This window comes from Gallinula chloropus (genome assembly GCF_964237585.1).
Source record: "Gallinula chloropus genome assembly, chromosome: 3".
NCBI classification, from domain to species: Eukaryota; Metazoa; Chordata; class Aves; order Gruiformes; family Rallidae; genus Gallinula; species Gallinula chloropus.
The window spans coordinates 20,783,145-20,807,294 of record NC_140087.1 but is presented as its reverse complement, the minus strand read 5'-3'; the positions used below and the strand labels follow the sequence as shown (position 1 = coordinate 20,807,294).

Here is a 24,150-nt window from a genome sequence, read left to right as displayed (position 1 = left end):
AAAACAATTGCAACAAGGCAGTACTTCCAGATATTTTCCTAAATCTTTCCAGTTTGATAGAGCACAGATGAACTATATAGGTAGTGTGATAGACAGTGAACAGCTAAGACATTCTGCTTATTGTTAACTATTATGGGAACCGAAGAAAAGAGTGTTGCTAAAATACTTTCCACTGTATCTTCCAGTTTCCAAGTCATTCCTGAGCTACAAACTTCCCAATCCTGGAAAGATTTCTGTAAAATTCAGGATGAGTAGGAACAGTGCCACGGTGATAGCTGAGCACTTCATTAACGGCGTTGTACGTTAAAGATCGAGAGTGCAATCAACTCCTTGGACGATTCAGCAAAGAGTTCTCACTGATTCAAAGAAGAACACCTCTCCCAGCCTTCCCTATCTAGCCACCAAAGTGATCTGTTTATCAAAGCTGATCCACCATGCCTATCATTTAAGCTAATTTCTGGAATACAGACTTGCTCTCTTAAAAGTAGGTAAGTTTTGCAGAAGCTGAACAATTGCTCACCCAAGTATCACATTTTCAGTATATATTCCTAACATTTATTTATTACTTTTAGCCAAAAAATATGTGCAGTCTGACATAGCTGCTAGAAGTGCACTTGACAAGCCCCCTGGCATCTAGCTTTGAAACAAAGAAGATATGCAAAACCCATATTTGAAAGCCCTTCTGAAGCATGATTCTGCCTATCCTAATACACACTACATCTTTGTTTTCCTAACATTTAGAACAGCAGCATCTACAAAAAAAGCTTTTTTTTTTTCCTTCTCCTAAACAACATATACACAGCCACCACCATAGGAATGTCAGCTGACAATCCCAAGGATGACTAGTACACATAATGTAAAATGCAACAAAGATGTCTCCTGCCTAATGCCATCAGCAGGCAGGATGATTAAACTGCATGACAGAACTTCAAGAATCTATTTAGATACTTCCCATACATGCAGTTCCTTGCCTGAGAAAACGGCAAACATCAAATGCCACAGATCGTAAGCAAACAAATGAGATAACATACCAATTAGAACTAAGGCTTTCCTTAAGTACCCAGACTCAAGGCACTGATACCTATTCAGGCAGACATAAAAAAAAAGTCAGGTTAAACAATTTTGGCAGGTAATGTGTACCTCACACCTCTAAACGCACTAGAGGACCAGCAGCAGAAAGTTAAACAAGGAAAACTTTTGCTGCACTACTCTCTTACTAAATTCACCCCCTCAGCTTTTTCCATAGTGTGGACACTATGAGTCTGTACCTGTAAGAAATGTTCAACTTTGTGAGGTGTGAGTTATGTCAGGTTCTTGGAAAGTTAAGTGGAAAACATAAAAATGCACCATGTTCAAAAAATCACGGCACTTTTATGTAGGAGTCTAAGAATTGAATTAAATTAGCTCCAATTAATGTAATGAGGCCTTATTTATTGGTGTTACAATTTAGCATTTATGTTGTTATTTTTTTCTTCAATTTCTAGCTTTCTGAGTTTTCAGAAAAAGACAGAAACTAAATCACCCCAAGACAGCAAAGACAAACTTGAACCGGTATAAAAATTTTACTTGTATAGTCTCAGAAAAACTCTCAAAGAAATATTGTGCATTGCTAATAAAATTGAGGATGCTCATAAAGCATATGATGGAATGGTATATTTGAGATACGACTAGCTATTGAAGAGACGAACTGCAAGGAACATTGCCATGGAAATTGAATATAACAACTATTCATAGGCAGAAGAGAGTTGTAAAGATCTGTGGCATTTAAGGAGATTGACAGCAAGTTCTCTGTTAAAGGAAGAGCTACAACAGCACAAAGAGTGCGTGCTGACACGACAACAGCACTCCCTGACTAGGAACAGATTCGGTGATGAACATTCCTCTTGTAGAGGAAACCATATATAGCAATGAGGTGTTACAGAGGTACATGAAAGGTTTTAGTAGTGTGGGTCATCACAAAGGCTGATGACAATTATTCTCTCCATATTCTCTTCCCTTCTGTTGCAAACTGGACAATAATAAAAAAAAAAATAGATCAGGCAATTTTAGCACCTATGTTGAAGAATCAAGGTGCTGATCTCTTCTCCCCAGTATCCACTGACAGAACATGAGGGAACAGGTCAGAGCTGCACAAGTTTACACTTGGCGTGAGGAAACGTTTCTTTACCCAAAGGGTGGTCAAACACTGGAACAGGTTTCCTAGAGAGGCTGTCAATGCCCCATGCCTGTACTCATTGAAGGGGCAATTGGACAATGCCCTTAACAACATGCCTTCACTTCTGGTGAGCCCTGAAGCGTCCAGGCAGCTGGACTAAATGACCATCATAGGTCCCTTCCAACTGAAATATTCTACTCTATTCCACTACCTCAAAACCTTACACAAATCCCAACACAAAATCAGAGAGCTAAATTCAGAAACTTGTGTATTTGTTAGAAGCAAAAATTTTTGTTATATGATTCTTCCCAAGCCTATACATTCCAGGTCTGGAATTGAGATGGTATCTGAGCCTATCTGAAGCCATTTCTTGCTATTGCAATAGAAATACTTAATAATAACTCATGTCCCATCACTGGCAAACAAGATGCCTGAGTTTCAGCAACATGCCAGCAACTGTCTTGGCCTATGTTTAAAAATTCACATTGGATTCAATGACACATGTACTATGGAAGAAAAGCCTTACCAATTATATACTATTATTTAGGAGAAACCAGCACTGCTTAATGAAACAAAAAGTGGCCTTTGGGAGATATGTTATTTGGTGGTATTTTTTGGCAATATTTCATTCAGTGTTAACTTCAGTGATTTTGGATGAACTTTTACAATGACAGAAAATAACACAGCCTATTATACAATGGGAATAGCACAAATAATTAACAGGCAACCAAGCATTTCAGATCACCACCAAAGTCTGCCAAGAGAGGGGAAGGAAGATATATTAAAAACTCATGCAATGTTAGTCAGTAATAAAAACCTGTTCATTATTCTCCTTTCATTTTATAGTCTAAGCTTTTTGTTAATATTCAGTATGGAGAGTTATGTGTTAAATAATTCAGCCATTCTTTAAAATAACAGTTATCTTAGAAGAACAGAGCTCGGCAGCTGCCCTTACTGTTCCCCGGAAGAATCCCAAACCCACATAACTGGACTTTATTCCTCATCCGAAATAAGAACATGGAGAAGTACCAACAAAAATCAGCCTGAGCAAGAGCAAAAAACATCACGAGGCAAAAAGATGGAACAAAAGAGAATAAATTCTCATACAAGCTTTCCACAGATGCTCACAAACTCTTATTAGGCCTTCCTAACTGACGGCCAGCAAGCCTCCTTTTGAGGTGGCTTTCTAATTCCTACATCCTGTCCCCAAGCAAGGGAAAATCATAGTTCTAGCCAGCAAGGAAGTTGGTTATTAAGAGACTGCTAGCATGAAAATTAGACAGGCTGAGATATCTCAGAAAGGTATGATTTACACGGCAGATAACAGAAGTAATTTCACTGATGAGTGGGCAGAGGTCAGAACGCCGATTCTGCCATCAGAAGATAAGAGGCCATTTTTGAGATTTCCATTAAAAACACACGGGTTGGCAAACTGCAAGTGTTCTAAAACAAATGTAAGAAGCTGTTTGCTGTTTTGAAGTAACCTTTTAGAAAAAAGGATTGAAAACTTCCAGTCTTTACACAAGCATTCAGAATTTGTGAGTAAGGTGTTTGCCTTTTACCTGCAAACTAACTGACTCGCTGTCTGGGGCGTGATCACAGGGTGACATACCTGTCCATGAAGGTTCCTGCTGGCCTGTTTCACTCTTCCTAATTAGCACTTAGCTTCGGTCCCTGCTCTGCCAACCTGTTACATGTAGAGGGATCAGAAAGCTGATCAGATGGAATGGAGCTGACTTAGCCACATGGGAGTTATATCGGTAGCATCTTAAATGGATGGCAAATGATGTAGGGAATAGAAGCGTTAGGGAGAAGCGACACAAAAGGGAAATCAAAAGGAATGTGGGACACGGGCCATTGGAGAGAGACAATGCATGAAAAGGAAAAGAGTACAAAGGGAAGAAGAGAAACAATAGTAAGAAAACGTCTTTTATTTGTCTCTCACCATGGAGTTGTTAAAGAACTGCAGGTAAAGGCAGGGGATGTGGAGGGAGGGCACTAGGAAGCACACCATATCAAATCACCTACAAAGCATTCTTAAATTATAAACAAGGCAAAAGCCTCCATGACTTCCACTAAGCATGCTCTTCTCATGATCTGTAACAGCTTTCAGATTCTGGAAAGGGAAGAAGGGGGAGAAGGAGGGAGGCCTCATTCACTGCCTTTCAGTTGTCATTGTGGAATTAAAGTACTTGGTATACCCAGGGCAATAACCGATGTAAGTGTAACTCAGGCAAACAGTGAATTAGTTATGAATAATAATTTAGCACAACCTTGCAAAATAAGCTAACCTGCTCAGGCAGAAAACAATCTCCTTATTCCTGAGCCTTGTTTCTACTATCACCAGTCACGGTGCAAAACAATTTCTGCTTCAATACAAGAATCTTGCTATTCATACTATGAGTTCAGATAGGAAGACCAATGTAAGAAAATAAACCCTATTATATATACACCTAACTGGAGCTCTAAAGTTGCTAGTAAAACTTTTTCACAAATCTCCTTGCATTAAAGCCTGGCAATTTTTAAAAGCTGAATTAATTCACAAGCGCTTGATGCCAAATCTCTTCAAAACCAAAAGGAAAGTGAGAAAGCCCTGAGCTCTCAGAAGCTGAAAGCACAATTCCTATTCAGAAATAACTTCATGATTTTTATAAGAAGTCATAATTAAAACCATACTTCAAAACAACAAAATATTCCTTTCTCCATCTGTACTGACTCTGAGGACCAATGCTGCCTATAGCTAGCAGGAAACACATCCATATACTGAGGTCTAGATGTCTGCATCTAAGACCAGAGATCAAGAGGAACACCTCTGAGTAAAGAGGGGAAAAGATACCAAAACCACCACAGGAAAGACTTTCAAACATACCGAACTACTAAGTTCAACATTCTTTAGATTAAAATTAGTTAACTTCGACATTCTGCTTTAACTCTTTAAACTAAGGAAAGTATGGGTATTTTTCCCCAAAGATTTTCCTGCCTGTAAACGATCACATTCCATGCATCCTTCTCTGCTGCCACTTTATCATTCTGTGTGATTTTGCTCCAATCCCGTCTCCTTTTTTTTTTTTTTCCTTCTTCTGAAAATGCACATGGGAATTCAGGAGCTCCCAAACACACTCTTAAATTTCCCTGCTCTTCTTCTTAGTATTCTCACTGGGCCATTTATGCATTGTTATGTACTCTGTTGCCCTTGTATTGCTGCCTGTTAATTTATGCCCTCTGTATCACACAAAATACAAAAGCAGTATCACAGCTATCTACATCAGCTTCACTCTTTCCAGTTAATCAGCTTTAATACTTAATTCCCAATTAATAGGCCTGCAATAACTTCTTTGGCTCTAAATATATTATTTATATTTTCTCAACTACAAAAGCCATTGAGAAAATGGCACATTGCTTAATCTAGGAAAATCAGTTTAATAACAGATGCAACAAATTTACATTCCATAAATCCTGAAATAATACTGAAATTTGAACATTAAATTAGACTAAACAAATATATGCCATATTTTAAAGATGAAAGCAAGAAAATTAGTTTTTTGTTGGGTTATAAATTTCTCAGCATGCTAAATCAGAAAACACAAGTTCTGGAAACACAAAACACATCAGATATTAATTTCCTCTAACAACAGCAGAGAGGCACATTCTTCAGTAATTCCATTTCAAGTAGAAAAGGTAATTTCAAAATTCTTTTAGCTGTGGTAATTCTGTACAGCTTAACCTTTACTATTCAGGAAAGTGGTTCTAAGAACCTTTGCAATTGCTTTAGACTTTAACAACATTCTAAGAGGACATCAGGACTTCTTAGGAAAGTATGCATTTTCTTTACCCTAATGGTTTTGCTTTGAATTTGAAAATAAAAAGGTATGTAGTCTAATTGCTCACTTATTTTGTGGTAAGCTGATGTAGAACACACAAGAGAGAAGAGAGGTTAACCTTCTTTCTAGATGGGAGTGTCATCACTCTAAGATCTACAATATAGAAACTAGACCAGAAAAAACTGTTTCAACTGGAAAACTAAGGGTTTGCTGTAAGTATCAGGGTAGAATTATCTGTCAAACTTGAAATAATTTAAAAAAAGATTGAAAAAATAAAACCAAATCCTTACTTTGGAAGCTATGAAAGAAGTTAACATGGATGATGTCACAGTCACTACCTGTGCCAATATACAATACACATCAAAGCGTATCCATTGCAGCAGAGTCGAGAGAAGCAGGAGTAGGATGCATAAGGCCATGTTACTGGTTTTATTTAAAACCACCTTTCCTGCCTGAGAACCAATTATGTTATTTTTTCTGGTTATCTCCAGTTCTTTTAGTGACTTCTCCCCACCCCAGTCACATACCTTTATACTGGCAGGCACAACTTGAGAATGTATCATGCTTTAACTGCACTAAAACAACACGAGTTACAAATTTTACTAAAATTTTCATGTTTGAAGATCCTTGAGAAAGAAAAGTAACCCAAGAGCTCAAATCACGGGCTGAAAGATTCACAGAACTCAGGAAAAAAAATAAATCCTTCCTTATTTGAGCAGCACATTGTAGCACACATGCAGGAAGGACCATGAGCTGATTCCTGAAAACTACCACCGTGGATTAATCCAAAGTCACACGTACTACAAACTACATTGTAATTACTTGAATTCATGCAGTTTGAGGACCATGAAGGTTCAGATCCAACACTGCAGAGCAAACCTGATTGAAACAAAACATTCAGTAGTAGATGGGAAGATGAGTGGGGAAGGAGTGTGAGAATCTCATGTGAGAGTGAAGGAAGAAAAATCCAGTTTTAAGCTACTTACTCCTGTAGGCTGAAATATCAGTCCATCCACTTCGTGGCTAACTTCTCTAGCAAAGCTTCCTTCCAGGAGCTGTGAACAAAAGGAAAATAAATCTTTTTGGTTTTTTTCCCCACAGAGAAACACTTTTTTTAGAAGACTGTACATCAAAGCAGATCCGATGCTCCTACTGCAATCATTTGCTAGTAAACTGCTTATTTATGGTTTAACATTAGAACTTGGGAAATGTCACCATGGAAAGCTTTTTTTTTTTTTTTTAACAAAGAATACTCAAGGTTCAAACAAGTTTCAGGGAGGTGAACCCTTACAATATATTTTTTTAAAAGCCTCTGTCCAAAAAGAAATACTGAGAAAACAAAACGCTTGTATACACTGAAATAGGAAGACAAATCAGTTCTGATATAGGACACCAGAGTGATTTGTGGACTAATTAAAACAAACAAACAAGCAACAAACATTTTCCACTTTAACATGCAAGTAGCACTTACTTTAGATTGAAAATATGTACTTAAAAGTATTTCAGGGCTCTATTCAAAATTCCTGTTTGGCAGGCCCCCTAACTAGGCCACAGTGCAGTACAAGAACTACACTACTGCAAAACAACTGAATTAATTTGGATCTTGAATATTCTGTTTTACATTTTCAAAGATTAGGAATTCCACATAGAGGTGAATACATCCATCAAAATGGTATTTACCAGAGGAAAAAAACAACATCTAACTATATAAATGAATGAAACCAGCTAGTCGACAGTTACAAGAATTGATGATACATTTCCATGTTAAATTATTACTTGCCTAAGGAAAAGCAAATAACCACTGAGCACTACAACTGTTAAGTAATTAGGAGAATTACCAAAATGCCTCTTTATAATAATTTCAATTTATGTTTTACTGTAGAGACAAAGAGTCTCTTCTGAACTTGTAGGCCATTTTACTAACATTTGAAAAATTGGTAAAATTGGTATAAGGTAACCACATGGTCATAAAACAGCAAATACAGAACTTAGCAAATCAGATTTTTTAAAAAGCAATATTTTGGCCTAGACTGTTACTTTGCATTATTTCCTTTGTATAGTCCAACTTAACTCAATGACCCACTAAATTCTTCAAATAAAAGTATCAAACTATGCCCTCAGTAAATGGCAAAAGTATGAAAGGAATTGAGAATTAACATCTGGATCTTCCTATGAGCTCCTCAACAAAATGGATCAAAAGCCCCACAGCCACATCATAGAGTCACAGAATATTAGGGGTTGTAAGGGACCTCTGGAGATCATCTAGTAGCAGCTTTGCGCTCCCAGTTATTCTGCTTTCCCTCTCATGAGGTCAATTACAAGTTACTTCAACGATAACATTCTAGAACAGACTTTTTAACTAGAAAGGATTAGCAGTTTTGGGGGGAAAGGGAGGAAAGGAGGAAACTTTGTCTGTTTCTTCCCAGACACGTGTTCTTCAGAATTAAGCTAGAGGTTGTTTGTGAAGAGCAGAATATATACCTATTGAATATTGCAGAAAGTTTGGAATGATGGGAGAATGAGCAGAAAAGGAATGTTTGACTGATAAGCAAATATTTTTGACACTAAAAATATAGTTGGTATAAGGGTTTTGGTTTTATGAATTTAAAATGCAGATATCATGGTTCATCTTTTAGAAACGATCTTCAAATTTTCCATACATGTTAAAATTTCTAATTAACTTGAACAGTACCATCCTTTTTAATTGACACCATGATAAATGGCACACCTGCTTAGCTGGGATGCCTGCCAAGAATCAGATAAACTGCAATGCATCCCAATGACATTTTATGGAAGATGGGTAAATGATACACGAGGGCCAGTAGTTCTAGCACACTACTCCTTGTAGCCTCATGGTATTTATTTCCACCTGTGAAACCCTTTGTTCACTTCCTGCAGCTTCCTGCTGCCCTGTGAACGCTGCAAAACCACATACACATACTACAGGTTACTACTTCTCCTTTCTTATTTTAAAACTAATTCAGGTTTTCCCCCTATATTTAATAATATTCCTCTAATGAAAAGAATGATGTAATTGCATGGAATGAGTGGAATTGTACAATGAATGGATAATTGAAAAAAATAGTAAGTGGAGCTCTCTATACTTTTCAATAAAGAAATCAGCAGGAATAGGAGAAAAAAATGGTTGCATACAGATTCCACATAATGCTAGTAGGCTTTTATTAATGTTTCTGTAATTCTGAAGCAAGCAACATGACTCTGATGAGTTTTCAGATATTACTTCATTCATGAAGTCATTCAATCCCCAGTAGGTACTACTGTACTTTTCCCTTGCCTTTAGAAAAAGCCCTCATGGGCACACAGACTGCTATGAGAGTTAAGTAGAACCCAAGACAGTATAATGTCTCTGCCAAGTCACACTACATACATTCTACAAAATAGTTTGGGTAAGGTCCTTTCACACGACCTTCACATCAACCTGCTATGTCACAACACGCAAATAATCCTAACCTTTCTGATTCTAACCTGACTCCACTTGTTAGCCTAGGGAAATACTAGTGCGATAGAGAAAAAGACAAACAATCCCTTTGCATTTTATAATACAAGACAAATATAAGTCCATTTTCCTTGCTTTTTCATTTTCAGAACTGTTACATGCTTCGTTCCATTTCAAGTCAAGCTACAGCAACCCAGCCTGTACGGGATCCCGCAGCAGTCCTTCAGAGCCACCTTCAAATACAATGCTCATCTACCTACTCACTCCACAGTGAGAGCTGGGGAAGGGACATACTTTACTCAGAAGCATGTTACACACTGACTACTAACTGAATTCTCAGTTAACTAGAATGTAAAACCCCCACAGACACAAGCATACTGTCAGTCCTAACTCCACAGCATCTTCACCTGCTTAGGTTTCAGCTCAGCTCACAGGACAATGGCAGCCCTCACCATCAGACTACACAGGAATTCCCACACCCTGAAAACAGTTTTTACACACAGGCTCATAAATCTCTGTAGGGATCCTGCAGATTCTTTAATCTTCAGAAAAAGGCTCAGAAGTTACCAGCACCATAAACACCTTTTTAAAAAGGAAACAATTATTCTGAAACAATTTCCTTGCACTTCTCCAAGAGAGATGGATTCTTCTGCTTTTAAAACACAGTATCACTCCTGTTTTATTTTTACATGAACTTCTTTCTTCTTGCCTGCCAGCTTCTGTATTTTTCTATTTTTTACATGACAACTTCCTCAATAGCCTCATCTTTTCTTAATTATCCAAGCTGAATATAAAATGTATCTATTTAACACTGGTTTCGGATGTATTTAAGACATCCTAGAAAAGGTTTTATATCCAAAGTGGGAGATACAAATGTTTTCAAATGTACAGAGGTTTAACAACATTCAGTAGAACATACCTGAATTTACTGTGTCTGCTATTAAGAGAAGTATTTTCATCATATTTTTGCTAACTTACAAGATTTAAAAAAATTAGTCTCTGTTATTATAGACAGAAGTCTCCAAAGAAAGGATTGAATCACAAATCCAGCTGAAGATCTGCATAACAAACGCAGTATTTCTACTGGGTAGCCTCCCTGGACTTAAGAGTTAAAAGAAAAAATAAAATAAATAAATAAATAAAAAAGCTACACAAAACCAAGTAAAACGCAAAAACCCTGAAACCCAGCTTAAGAAATTTTTTTTTGCTTAAAAATCAGAATTGAAATGTGTATCTCCCTTGTTATTAGCAGCAAAAAAATACATTGAGAATAACCTGCTACATAATACCTTTGGAAATCCTGGTTTTGAATGACGCCAGAGATCCTACAGAATGACTTCTATGTTCAGCTCAGTGAAGTTAAAACAATGCAAAAATAGTCTGGCTCAGATTCATCCCAACTATCACATTTCCCAAAATAAATCAATTAATCAGTAACAGGCAATGACAGACCCAGCAGCCAAACTATTAGCATTCTAAACTCCAGCCTTCAAGCATTACATGTTGAAAAGGAGGCTTCCTGGAAACGAAGTAAACATGCTGTCAGTGGGGTATGAGCTTCCTTCCAGATGATGCGCAGGCTACTGTGCAATGCTTGAAAATATTATCAAATGCAGCTTCATGTCAGGTGAGGGAAACCAGTCCCCCTAATCATAGAATCATGAATCATCATAGAATGGCATGGTTTGGAAGAGACCCTAAGGATCATAGAGCTCCAAGCCTCTGCCACAGGCAGGGACACCAACCTCCAGGCCTGGAGCTACACAAGGTTGCACAGGGCCCCATCCAACCTGGCCTTGAACACCTCCACAGATGGGGCATCCACCCCCTCTCTGGACAGCCTGTTCCAGCACCTCACCACTCTCTCTGTAAAAAACTTTCCCCTAAGATTTAATCCAAACCTTCCCTCCTTCAGTTTTAATCCATTCCCCCTTGTCCTGCCAGTGTCTACCCTTTTAAAAAGTTGATTCCCCTCCTGTTTGTATGTTCCCTTCAGGTACTGGAAGGCTGCAATGAGGTGCCCCCACAGCCTTCTCTTCTCCAGGCTGAACAAGCCCAGCTCCCCCAGCCTCTCTTCATAGGGGAGGTGCTCCAGCCCTCTGATCATCTTTCTAGCTCCTCTTAACCCTCTGGACCCTGCGGGCCCCAGACCTGGACACAGTACTCCATCCAGATGGGGCCTCCCGAGGGCAGAGTAGAGAGGGACAATCCCCTCCCTGTCCCTGCTGGCCACCCCTCTCCTGATGGAGCCCAGGATACCATTGGCCTTGCGAGCTGCAAGAGCACACTGCTGGCTCATGTTGAGTTTCTCATCTACAAGAACCCCCAAGTCCTTCTCAGCAGGATTACTCTCAAAGCTATAGCTCTGCTCTCTGCTCCTTCCTTCTCCCCAGAATCTTTCCAGTTTCCCCAGTCCTGCAGCATCATTTCTTTTTAAAGTTTTGCTTTGTTCCTAAAAGCAGGTAAGGTATGGAGAATTAAACAGCTGCTTTCAGTCTCAAAGCAAAAAAAAAAAAAAGCATCAAATAGCATGCAAGTAACTTTATACTGGTGGCATGGGGAGTATTTCATATATTATTTAAAAAAACCCTCAAACTTTCCACAAATAAAGATTGGCTAAATCACATTTTAAGAGAAAGAGAGCCCAAGGTAAAGTGTAAATCGAAGCTTTGACTTTGGCTGGTTGACTGAAATTACTAAAGATATATGGTAAAACTTTCAAAAGCCTCGGGAATACATGGCTTTGGGAATTAAAGGGAGCACGAACCTTCTGAAAAAAAATGCAAGAAAAAACCCAAGCTAAGAGCAAACCTAAAAAAATACACCTCAAACTGAAGCCACTCAGGCTTTTATCTTTTTCAAACTCAGGACATCGCTCACTTCACCAAGAATTACCTTTTGAAGTAAAATTGCTGACCACTCAAATCTAGCGTAAAGTAACAGTTTGGGGGGAGATGGGAGAGGATCAAAGACGTACCTCTGGCAGTTCCACTACCTCCTTCCCTCCCTGCCCAAAAGCAGACATAGCCTGGATCACCAGCTCAGTCGAACTTTCAGAGAGCTATGAGGATGAAATCCTCTCCTCTCATGCATATTTAAGTTCCTCTTCAAGTGATATGTTCAAGTGCCAAGTACTTTTTGGAACACCGTGCAGTTTTAAGCTACAGCGTGCTGTGATGGAGAACCACAATCTTCATTACATTGTTCAAATGAAGCATTGCATGCACAATTAAAAAAATAATGCCTCTGTCTCAGTGACTTTTTTTTTCATCCTTCAACTCTTCTTCCTTGTTCCTCTATTTAGACACTCACCAAGACATCTCTTGGAGGCTTTTTGGGCATAAAAACAAGCCTCACGTTTCAAACAGTTCACAAGGAAGCAGATTTAATTCTTCAGAAATTTCAGTGTCTCTTCTAACCTCACAGTCATCATTTTTTTCATCAACTGAAACCACCCCAGCTAGACTAGACAGAATATTCCAGAAAAGCCACAGCATGAAGAAAAGAAAAAATGCACCCCCTCTTCTCCCCCAGGAAAGTCACCTTTCAAGATCTTTGGATACATGGGCACTTGCCAAAGTATTTCACCAGCCAATGGCTCATTACAACTGGCTGCTTGACTCAAAAGTGGCTCCTTGCAGGTAACCATGAAGGTCCTGAAATGCCAGCCCACGGTCTCAGGAGTCATTCCAAAAGCCATAACTCGCATTTCAACATTAACATTTACGTCTCTCCTGAAAGCACAACTTACCCATCTCCTGTTTGTATGATTTCATGTTTTCCTCCAAATCACCGACAAAACATTGAAGAGTAAATTTTTAATAATTAACATGACACGGTTTCCTTTGCATTATTCTCATTTCCTAATCAAAATATGATCTACTACCTGTTGTCAAACAAATTAGGTAAAAGCAGTATCAGATGAAGTGTACCTCTGCAGCAGGGTAATGTCCAATGCATGCTCAATTACCCACTGTATTTGGCTATACTTATCTTAAGCTTTCTTAATATTTGTTTGCAGGGAAAACAGCAACAAAAAGGCAAGAAAGGACAAGCAGCATGTAAACTGCAAGCACACTCAGAAAAACACAGCTTATACTAAATATTCTTAAGCTCATATACTAAAAAAAAACCATGGAGTTACAAGATATTTCCTGGTCCATGCTAATGGTCTAAAATATGCATAAAGGAGAGTAGGATCAAAAAATGTAGAAAATAAATTAAGAACTTAACTCTCTAAGATCTAATTATTTAAAGAAGTTTTATATACTCATTAAGAGCCAACCCATATTGAAGAATAACTGCTACATTTTCAGTGAGCCTGTGAAATGACTTTGCCCTAACTGCATAAGGAACACAAAGTATAAACTTCCCAATTGCTCATTACTTAAAAAGCAATTTCATGCTCTTGGGCTGTAAAATCAGTGTTTAACTCAAGCGAGATGAAAAAATTCTTTAAAAGGATAAATTGATGTTAACCAATAACTCAGTACTAAACAAGGGGAGTAAAAGTAAGGTCCAAAGGCTTTTGACCAAAGGCTCGATCTGTTTAACAGAATGGCAACTATTTTGAACTCTGTCATCTGTGGCAACAGCTGAATGACACTCTGATGGAAATTATACCAAATGACCGTGTAAAGAACCATGGAAATTTTCTCAGTTGACAAAATTAAAAAATACATACCTTTTATAAAACACTGTTTTGCAGAAAGCCTTTCAGTTTGTTGATTTACTAGAAGCTCTGAAACCACTAACACCGAAACACTAAAAATAACCTCTTTGCCAAGTTAATCATACAGAACATTTTGGCTCAAAAGACATTAAAAACACCTAATTACTGCAATGGATTTGTTCCCTATAAGAATGAAAGAAGATAATGGCAGCAATGTGAGACTGATGTTCACTAATATGATCAAGAGACTAATTATTATCCATGAATCATTTGTAGCATTCAAAACTTGATTAATGTCAGGTCAAGTTTAACATGTGATAGGTTTTATTAGTAATGCTCGGCTATCCCACAGCTTGTCAGTTTAAGCGAGTGCCATCTGTTAGGTGTAGGAATAGCCAACAGCCACAACAAAAGCACAGTGGATACAACCGGTCACTGAAGTACATTTTAAGAATTCCATAGGGGACCTACCCTATTAATATTTTAAATACACTAGACCAGAATCCAGTAGAAAAGACCTATTAAAGACAGGAAATTTGTAGCCCAAAAGAGGGAGTGTGCAAGGAGGGGTCTTCTCATTTTAAAGCTTGACCAAAGACATGTTTCTCAATACTGAATTTAGCTTCACAGACTGACCAGTCTCTAATAACAAAAATCCTTGTGCAAGAGGAATATGCACAATTTCCTCTACACTATTCCATCATCTTTAGCAAGCACTCCTGTACAGAATTCACCCTTTAAAGCATCATTCAAGGACACATGGTCCTAACTTATGGCTCACATAGGGAAACCCTCTTAAAAGACAATGAACCTGAAATTCATATTCCCCAAGAGAATGCTTTCCAACAGTCTCCCACTTCTTCTAATTACAGATAATCACAAGAAGGAATCTTTTTGCAGTAGGCTCACTTTCTACTATTTCAGAGCCCTCTTCTGGGTGGCCAGCTGTACCAGGGGTCACCTCTCCTGTGTACAGCCCATTCACAGCTCTTGCCACAGGACTAGAACTCACCTGCTATCACAAGAGCTCACCTGGGCACCTCCACAGAACCTCCACAAGCTCTGCACAACAACAGGAGGAGCAGCAAGGCTGAAATAACATGAAGAGGCAACAGACAGGTGCATGCACAGAGAGGAAGGAAGGTGACCTAATTCTACCTGGGTTTGCTCGGGCACCTACGTACTTTCCTCTGGTCTAAAATTAGTTGGCAACTCAGCAGGAGCACTGAAAGAAACATTTATTTACCTCAGAGCTACCACAGCTACAACAGCCCCCTCAGATGTATTATAAATACGTTCGCATTTGATGGCTCTCTTGTGTTCTAGGCAGATGAAGGTGAAAGGCTGCGGTTTCAGGCTGCTACCAGCATAGCTTGTGGCCTGTACTTGAGCTCTGAGTGTTCTGTTTTCTCACTAAGAGTACGATGTGCAAGGCTCCCAGACTCCCTGACATAAAAGCCAAGTATTCTGAAGACTTGATGCTTCTAGGCCCTAGACCATAAATAACATGATAATCCAAAGAACCATAACAACTGTACAGTGTCCTCCTCAACCATGTGTCCATATAAATTCACAGCCAATGACTGACAAGGAGCCAAAGCACCAGTGCCTGGGCATCAGCATTCTAACTAACAACACCACTCTTCATGCGTTGTCTTTCAGAAGAGCAATTCTGCAGAAAAGTCTTTACCAGAGTCTATATATTCTTTCCAGACAGGAAGGGAATAGAAGTTTCTGTTTAGGCTCTATTTAATGGGGAACTAGCGACACCTCCAAGCACAAAAGACTCATCCCTTCTATATGCACAAGTGCTTCATGTCAGGAGCAGGCACCTCTGAAAAAAAAAGCTACTCCACATGCTGGATTCTCAGAGCTTTCCCAGCTCCTACTAGAGCCACTGCCAATTTCACAAGGGAGCATTATAGTCTGCTTTTTCATAGAATCTTAAAGCAAAAGAAATAACATATCTGCTGCTTAAATCTTTTCTACTACCCCTCTTAAAAATTCAAAGAAAAGCTACTTCCAGATATATGATTAGTGGGAAGTTACTGTAGTCAGTGATGGGGTGCAACCTCTGATACTGAGAAGCTGGAAGAATCACACCAGCTTGATTTCATTACCCAGCCACACGGGAAAAAACACTATAGTGAACAACAATAAAATATATTGCAGAGGTGGCACAGGGAGTAAAGTTTGATGGCTCTTTTCTTTTTAAATCTCTTTCTGGTTTTGCAGCTAATTCATTAACTGCTGTCTTTAAAGATGCTGCTAACACCAGCTATAGGCCGTGTTCGCTATTTATCTGGACCGATACGCTGCAGGAAGAGTCTCACTGAGTTTGTTGGTGAACAACTCCAAAGGTCATGTACCTAATATATTCAAAACAATACCCAAGAATAACATGAGTGCTATGCATGTTAATCCTTAATTTGACAGCACATCTGCATTCCTGAATTCAGAATAAGCATTAGGCGTTTCTCACTGTCAATCTCTTCTCAAAAACACAATTGATAAATTGACACCAATTAACTGTGATGTTTTCAAATGCTTCTTTCAAATAAGAGAAATAGGCTGCTCCACGAAACTTTAATTGACTTCTGTGATAGCTTCAAAATGGTGGATAGACTGATTGCTCAAGGCTGTGAGGAAATGCCACTCACTGCCAAACAGCAGTAATATTTCATATTTATTTTCCCTGATGAAGAAACAGAACAATAGCTTTCATAGCTTGGCTGTTTAATTTACTGTGCTTTTGCCAATTCTGTATTTCATTCTGCAAGCTACCTTCAGTTTTTTCTTTTAGGATGTTCTCCCCATGCTCTCCCACCTGGCAGAACACACCTACCTGAGACTGGAGCTGGAGGAGGTTCAATAGGTGCCACTGGCAAATTCTTTGACCTATTTACAAACACTCTACAGTCTGTGACATGCCTAAATGGACGGCAGATACTCAGTGAAGCCTGTTACATGACATCCTCAACTGAGAAAGGTTCTGCCATTAATGTTTAGAATCTCCCTGATATCCTGGGTATGATGAAATACAACATTAAAAAGTTCCCTCATATCAAAGGAACAAATGACACTGAGTTGAATGCAATGGGGCCAAACAGATTTTAATTTGTTCTCTAAACTATCTTCCAACATGACAGACTTGGTAGGGTTTATCTGTTACCCAGCCCCTGTGTAAACTGCTACAACATACTCCAGTCTGGTTGTCAAGAACACGGACAGGTCTATTTAATTGAATCTGATAATTAAGGATCATGTTTTATTAAGCATTTCCACTAAGACCCATCAGCAAAGACAAATTTGTGTATACAGCAATTCAATTAGACATAAAATGGATATTCAAGAATATGAAGTCTTTATACATTTACTGTTACAATCCCTGATTCAAGCTGGGCTAATGTATTCCACTGGGCACCGATGCAGTGATTTTAACACAAAAATTAAGATTTAACATTCTATTCTGGATGTTTATAAGCATATGATTCTTCTGCTATGTAAAGGCACTTGAGGGCTTTATTTGTACAAAGTTGAAATTAAAACTTGCCACTGTAAGGCCATAACAGTAAAATGCTAAGATTTTATTATTTCTTGATTTTAAAGATTCATTTTGCACAGTTGTTTGTTTGGGGTTTTTTTTTGCCAAAACTGGGCATATTAGAAGAAAAGAAAGAGCTAGGAGGGATGCCCTATAATATTGGATCATACTAAATTGCTTTAAATTTCACCCCCATCTTTACAATTCTCTTTGTGCCTTTCTTTATTCATTTTATCCAAATTAAGCCCATGCCTCTTGAACATCATTCCAACACGAGGCGGCTGATGGCTTCCCTGCGGGGCTGTATTGCCAGGAGGCAGTTTGGGAAGTGACAGGCTGTGAAGTGGCACAACGGACAATATTAAACAGTTGCCCCTCAATTAATGAGTGGACTGACCCACTTAGTCACCACAGCTGAGTCCTCTAATTCAGAAGATACCAAATATACCAACTGAATTGCCCATACTGGGATACCAACTGGTAATTAGGTTCAAACAGATTTGTATTTTCTCCTTTCTGGTAATATACCACAAAAGGAAAATAGAAATCACGGTGAAAAGCAATTTCCCTGCTTACTTCCATTGCACAAAACACAGAAGAAATAGTTAAAAAAATTAGGATGTTCACAGGTAATGTTAAAATGTTAAAAGCAAAACTGAACATATACTGTTCTGACGTTTAAGCTTGCAATGTGCAGCAAGTATAATGCTTCATCCATACGCCTTATTTTCCACTAGTTCCATTGTTTTCTTTCCCACACCATAGTTCTGCAAGTCAAAATTTAATTATAAATTCCACATCTGAATTATTCTACATTAATTTAATTTGTCCCACTAGCAATATCTAACACAGGCCACTAGTTATGAAAATAATCCTTCATGGAAATATTCGAGTCTGTTTGTTTTAACTTCAGTAGATCACTTTCGAGAAATATGTGAAATGTAACTAATGTGGGAACAATTTCTTAAACCAAAAGCAAAAACCCATTTCCTCTCTCCCCTAATCAAAATTATACTGTGCTGAAACACTATACCTGACCTTCAACATCACAAATAATAATAATCAAAAACAAGTAGCCTAATCCTCTTCTGTTAACCCAAGGAAATGAACAGAGATTCTTGTTCATGAACTCCTCAAGTGACTCCACCAGAGCACAGAGGCTGAGAAGTTAGCCATAGCAGAGTCATTTTTTCCCCTAGCATGAAGCAAAATCCTTTGATGGAAAGCAAGTAACTGCAGCCTCCCTGTCCCATAGAAAGCAAAGGAACACCCAGAGGCAGGTGGACACCCCACCAGCTCCAGAGTTCCTGCCACCCTCATCCTCCCATGTCCAGAAGTGCCTATTTACACAACAGTATCCACATCAGGTCAGTGCTGCAGCTGGTTGCATCAAATACCTCCAGTTCAAGCACTGAATTTTAAGAGGCAGTAACCTACATCCAGCTCAAGAGACACAGTTTGCTCATCTGTTTTATATTACAGCAAACAAAGCTTCCACTTGGTCTTGCTGGCTGTCCTTACCTTTAAAATTCACATGGTAAAATCACTTTGAAAAGTCAGGCTGAAGTACTACATGCGATACAGGACAGCTGCCAAGTGAAGATCTCAAATTCTAATATGAGCATAAGGTAACATCTTTCCAGCTTCTTATTCGCTGTTTGTTTACTAGGTTCCTCAGGTCAACTGCTATTAGCATTTCCAGGAAGAAAAGCACTCCGAAAAGAAGCTCTGAGTGAAGATAACCACCGGCACAGAAGCATCTGAGGGTGGAACAAGGCAATACAGCTTTTACAACATTTGACTTTCCATTTTTGGGGAGATGGAACAGGACAAAGTGAGAAAAGAATTACATGAAGAAATAAAAGCAAACAGAAACAAAATGGTAGAGGGGAGATGGGTTAGAAGATAATTAAAAGGAGATGAGACGATAAACAGGCCAAAAACCTGGAGGAGAACAGATGGAGTGAGGACTGTGGTGCAAGCCAGACACCGAAGAATGACTGCCAACTCTGGGTCAGGAAGTGCAGGATTGAAAGGTGAGTCGATTAAGCTACGCCTTAAGGCACGGAAAATAAAAACAAAAATAAAAACAGAGGAAACAAGTCTTTTTGGCATTCAAACCCCTCCAGATGGTAACATTCCTGCCCCACTGAGATGCGGAATTCAAAATCTCCAAGAAACAGACTGAGATTAGTTGACACTTCTGCTGCTGCCATGGCTGCCACTGAATTCTTCCGCCCCGTCCCATGACTGCAAACATCATCTGTATTTTTGTCTGCAGGCTACTTGGTGACACGAGATGGGGCTTTGTGGGTTTTGGGTTAACAGCTCTCTTGGCAGACATGGATGAGCTATGTCCACATAGTCTGCCTTTTATCAGGGTTCATTTTGTCAGAGCATGCAAATACTAGCTGACAGCTGCCTCAGATGCCTGCAAAATACTTCACACCAACATCAGCAAGTCAATATTCCAAAGCAAACCACCTCAAGAGCAGCTACAGCTACACCTTTATTGGTATAAACTTTTAAACATTCCACTTTCCCTAACAACAACAAAAGCAGCTTCAAAAAAATAAAAACAAAAATCCAAACATCAAATAAGCCAGAAGAACAAAATAAGTCATCTGTCAGTTCACAGATTTGACTGAAAACTTTCAAGAAGATCCCAGACCATTTAATCTTCTAGCCGAGATTACTCACCTTCACTCTAATCCCTCTAGGACAAGCTGTCATTTTAAAACCAGATAATAGTCTAAGAACTGACAAGTCATTGACATACGGCGTGCTAACATTTGAAAAAGGTTGTTCATTTGACCTGTATCATTGTTTAACCTTTAGCCCTATTGTTCCACTGAGAGTGATGGGCACAATTCTCCACGGAACCAGGGACTGCGCAGAAAGGGACTTTTCTTCCTACTCCTGATAGACAGCACTAGCACGAGACAATAGGCTTTCCTGAGGACACTGGGCAGGGAGCATCCACACAAAAAACACCTTCCGAAAGAACTGTGGGTTGGTTTAGGCAACAAAAGCCAACACCTGCACAGTTCCAAAAGTGTAATTATTTCTGTGTGCCTGTACTTTCTGTTTCACATAATGAAGAGAATGTCCATGTTGAAAAATCCTAAAATATTTGGCTAAATAAAAGGCTCAGGCTCCAAGGCTGCCATTAACCTCACTGGTCTGTAATGCTTCAGCAACAAGGAAGCCTAAATCTCTGGTTCTTCCACAGCCTGCTCCCACATGATGGGTGGGAGAGCTGGCAGATTTGACAACATCACCTCCTTAAATTCTGATGCACACTAATAAATGAGAAGAAAGCTATGCAACAAAAGTGACCAATCATGCAACTGTAACGACAAACAGCAAAGACTCAACACTGCTGACAAATACCTCTAAAAGAATTTGGAAATTACATTAAAAGGCAAAAATTGCTCCCAGAGTACACGTGTTCCCAGCTAACAACAAAAGAGTAAACTGTGTTTAACGATTCCTTGATTACAGAGGCAGACAAGTTCAGCGATGCTGCTTTCTCCATCAATATCACAGTTCAACAAGGTAACATTTTTAGCCATTCTGAGAATATACAACCTGTCCCCAGGCAACTGTCCCTTTCTTTTCTTCCTCTTAGCACCAAAACTCAGTCTTACTAAAAACAAAGTCCATCAAAGCAACTTAAAATATCATTCAAGACAACATTATAAAAATAAGCTTGTAAGATACTGCTCTTATTTCCAAAATCTAGTACCAACAACAAATGTCAAGGCACAACTACAAATGCTGCCATAGTTTATAATTGTACTTTAAAAGTGCATTTCATTTCACAATAAATTGATTTTCAGACTGGAAAAAACCAGCCAGTACTCTAACTCTGGTATTAAAGTCCCAAATCCATAACTCTTCCGAACAATTTCATTATTGAACATATTATATAACACAGTACAAAGTCTACTGCTGTTTCAAGTAATTACTTCCACATTTTCACTGAAAATAACTAAATCTATGCAGACAACATTCATTTTTCCTGCTACAATTAAAATTTTTAGCCACTTGTCCTGATATTAAATATAGTGCTGAGATTCCTGGACTTTTTGGGCAATCTTCCTGCAATCCACCCAAGCTAACACACCTTTACTGACAAGTCCTATTGCTAACAGGAAGAATGGCCAATGTCAGCTTTCAATTTCAAATACTATGTCTTAGCTCAGGTCATGGAAAGGAATGATGGAGGGTGGCTGCAAAAGGAGAAGTCTACAATATTTACTTTTGAGAGGTTCAAACTGAGCCCTGGAATCTAATTCAAAAATTAATTTTCTCAAAAGTAAGACATGATGTGTGCTTCCAGCTGCAGAAATTCAGAAGTACACTTGAGTCTTTTCTTAAGAAAAAACACATCTAGACTTCAAAAAACCTCCAAGATATATTCCAATAATTTTGATCAAGCTCATTCTGGGCAGTGGTATGGGTTTTTCACTGTTTCAGTCTTGAATACACTGGGGCAGTCAGAGATCCACCTTACCTATGGCCTGAGACTGGTATATTCATTTATCTGTCTTTGGAAATAATAAGCCTTGGGTGTGACCTGAGAAGCTACATCTTCTGTCAGCAGCATACAAGAACTGCTGGTAAGAAAGAAACCCATGCTTAAGAAGACACACAGCTTTTCTGAGAGCACTCAAAGGTGTAAATCTTTAAGACCCACTAGGTCAGAAAAAGATTCTGTTAAGTCATTCCTAAGGATGAAAGAATTCTGCTATTCTTGGAGAAAAACAAAACAAAACATAACAGCTAATTAAACTAAGGAAAAGACCTACCTAAACAGGTCCCACTTGTCAGCCCTTTAGCATCCACTCAGCTGCCACCATCTCTGGAAATGGATTGATGGTTATGCTTTAGACAATCTGCATACGGATCACAGAATGGCCTGGGCTGGAAAGGACCTTCCAGACCACTAGATCTAGTGATCATCTAGCCATGGGCAGGGACACCCTCCTCTAGACCAGGCTGCCCAAAGCCCCATCCAACCTGGCCTTGAACACTGCCAGGGAGGGGGCAGCCACAGCTTCTCTGGGCAGCCTGAGCCAGGGCCTCACCACCCTCACAGGGAAGAATTTTTTCCTTAAAATGTAATCTAAATCTACCCTCTTTTAGTTTAAAGCTATTACCCCTTGTCGTGTCACTGCTCATCCTTGAAATCAGCCCCTTTCCAGCTTTTCTGTGGGCCTCCTTTAGGTGCTGGATGGCTGCAAAAAGGTGTCCCTGGAGCAGATAAGAGCAGACTCAGAAACTAGAAGAAATTCCTTGTCTCCCTGCAGACCTTGCTGTGCTCCACACAGAGCTGGTACACATTGTCAAGACATTTGTCACTGATGCAAAAGAAACCCAGCTTGCTCAGCTATACTACTGAGGTATTCATCGATATGAGTACATTTGTTGCTATAGTTGCAGAGATGACTGAATAAACATAGGAAAACGATCTTTTGGGCAAAGCAATACTATTTGTAAATAGTCCCCTTTCAGAATAGGGCAATGCTTCAAAACAATAGCCTGTTCTGACCATATACAATGAAAAATTCTGTTCACAAAGTGGTGATGAACATTGAATCATAGAATGGCCTGGGTTGGAAGGGACCCCAAGGATCACAGAGCTCCAACCCCCTGCCACAGGCAGGGACACCAACCTCCAGGCCTGGAGCTACACAAGGTTGCCCAGGGCCCCATCCAACCTGGCCTTGAACACCTCCAGGGGTGGGGCGTCCACCCCCTGCCTGGGCAGCCTGTTCCAGCACCTCACCACTCTCTCTGGAAAAAACTTCCCCCTAAGATCTAATCTAAACCTTCCCTCCTTCAGTTTTAATCCATTCCCCCTCGTCCTGCCATTGTCTACCCTTTTAAAAAGTTGATTCTCCTGCTGTTTGTATGTTCCCTTCAGGCACTGGGAGGCTGCAGTGAGGTCCCCCTGCAGCCTTCTCTTCTCCAGGCTGAACAAGCCCAGCTCCCACAGCCTCTCTTCGTAGGGGAGCTGCTCCAGCCCTCTGATCATCTTTGTGGCTCCTCTGAACCCTCTCCAACAGTTCCACATCCTTCTTGCATTGCGGGCCCCAGACCTGGACACAGGACTCCAGCTGGGGCCCTGTTTTTTTATCCTCAGGAAGGGTTACAAGAATCACATGCATCAATTTCACAGAGCAATGAAACAAAAAAAATGTTGAGGTTTTTTGAGGTATATAAGAGCAACAATAATTCTTTGCCTAAATATTTTTATTTCAAGACCATATTTTTTATGAATACTGTTATTTCAGCAAATACAGATTTGACATATATTTTCAACCTATGACTTCCCTTAAACATTTACCAAAACTGCCTTAGGTAAAACTCCACATCAATACTGGTAGTACTACCTAAAACTCCTTACAGTTATCATAGGGCACAGAAGGAATTCTTAAATATCAACACAAAACTTCTTAATTATTGAAAACAATAATCAAATTTAAAGACTCA

The 24,150-nt window shown here is 39.3% G+C and overlaps 1 protein-coding gene across 2 annotated transcripts in view; it reads right to left on the bottom strand.

Moving 5' to 3' along the window:
• Positions 1 to 24,150, bottom strand: part of RNGTT (RNA guanylyltransferase and 5'-phosphatase) — a gene marked incomplete at both ends in the record, with an annotated part of 184,240 nt that overhangs the window by 87,018 nt on the left and 73,072 nt on the right. Inside the window, one exon of one of the 2 annotated variants that reach the window (XM_084262183.1) lies at positions 6,963 to 7,031. The exons of the other annotated variant lie outside the window; for it this stretch is intronic. Within the exon in view, the coding sequence (XP_084118309.1) occupies positions 6,963 to 7,031 (69 nt within the window). The remainder of the gene's footprint in view (positions 1 to 6,962; positions 7,032 to 24,150) is intronic. 2 annotated transcript variants of the gene reach the window in all.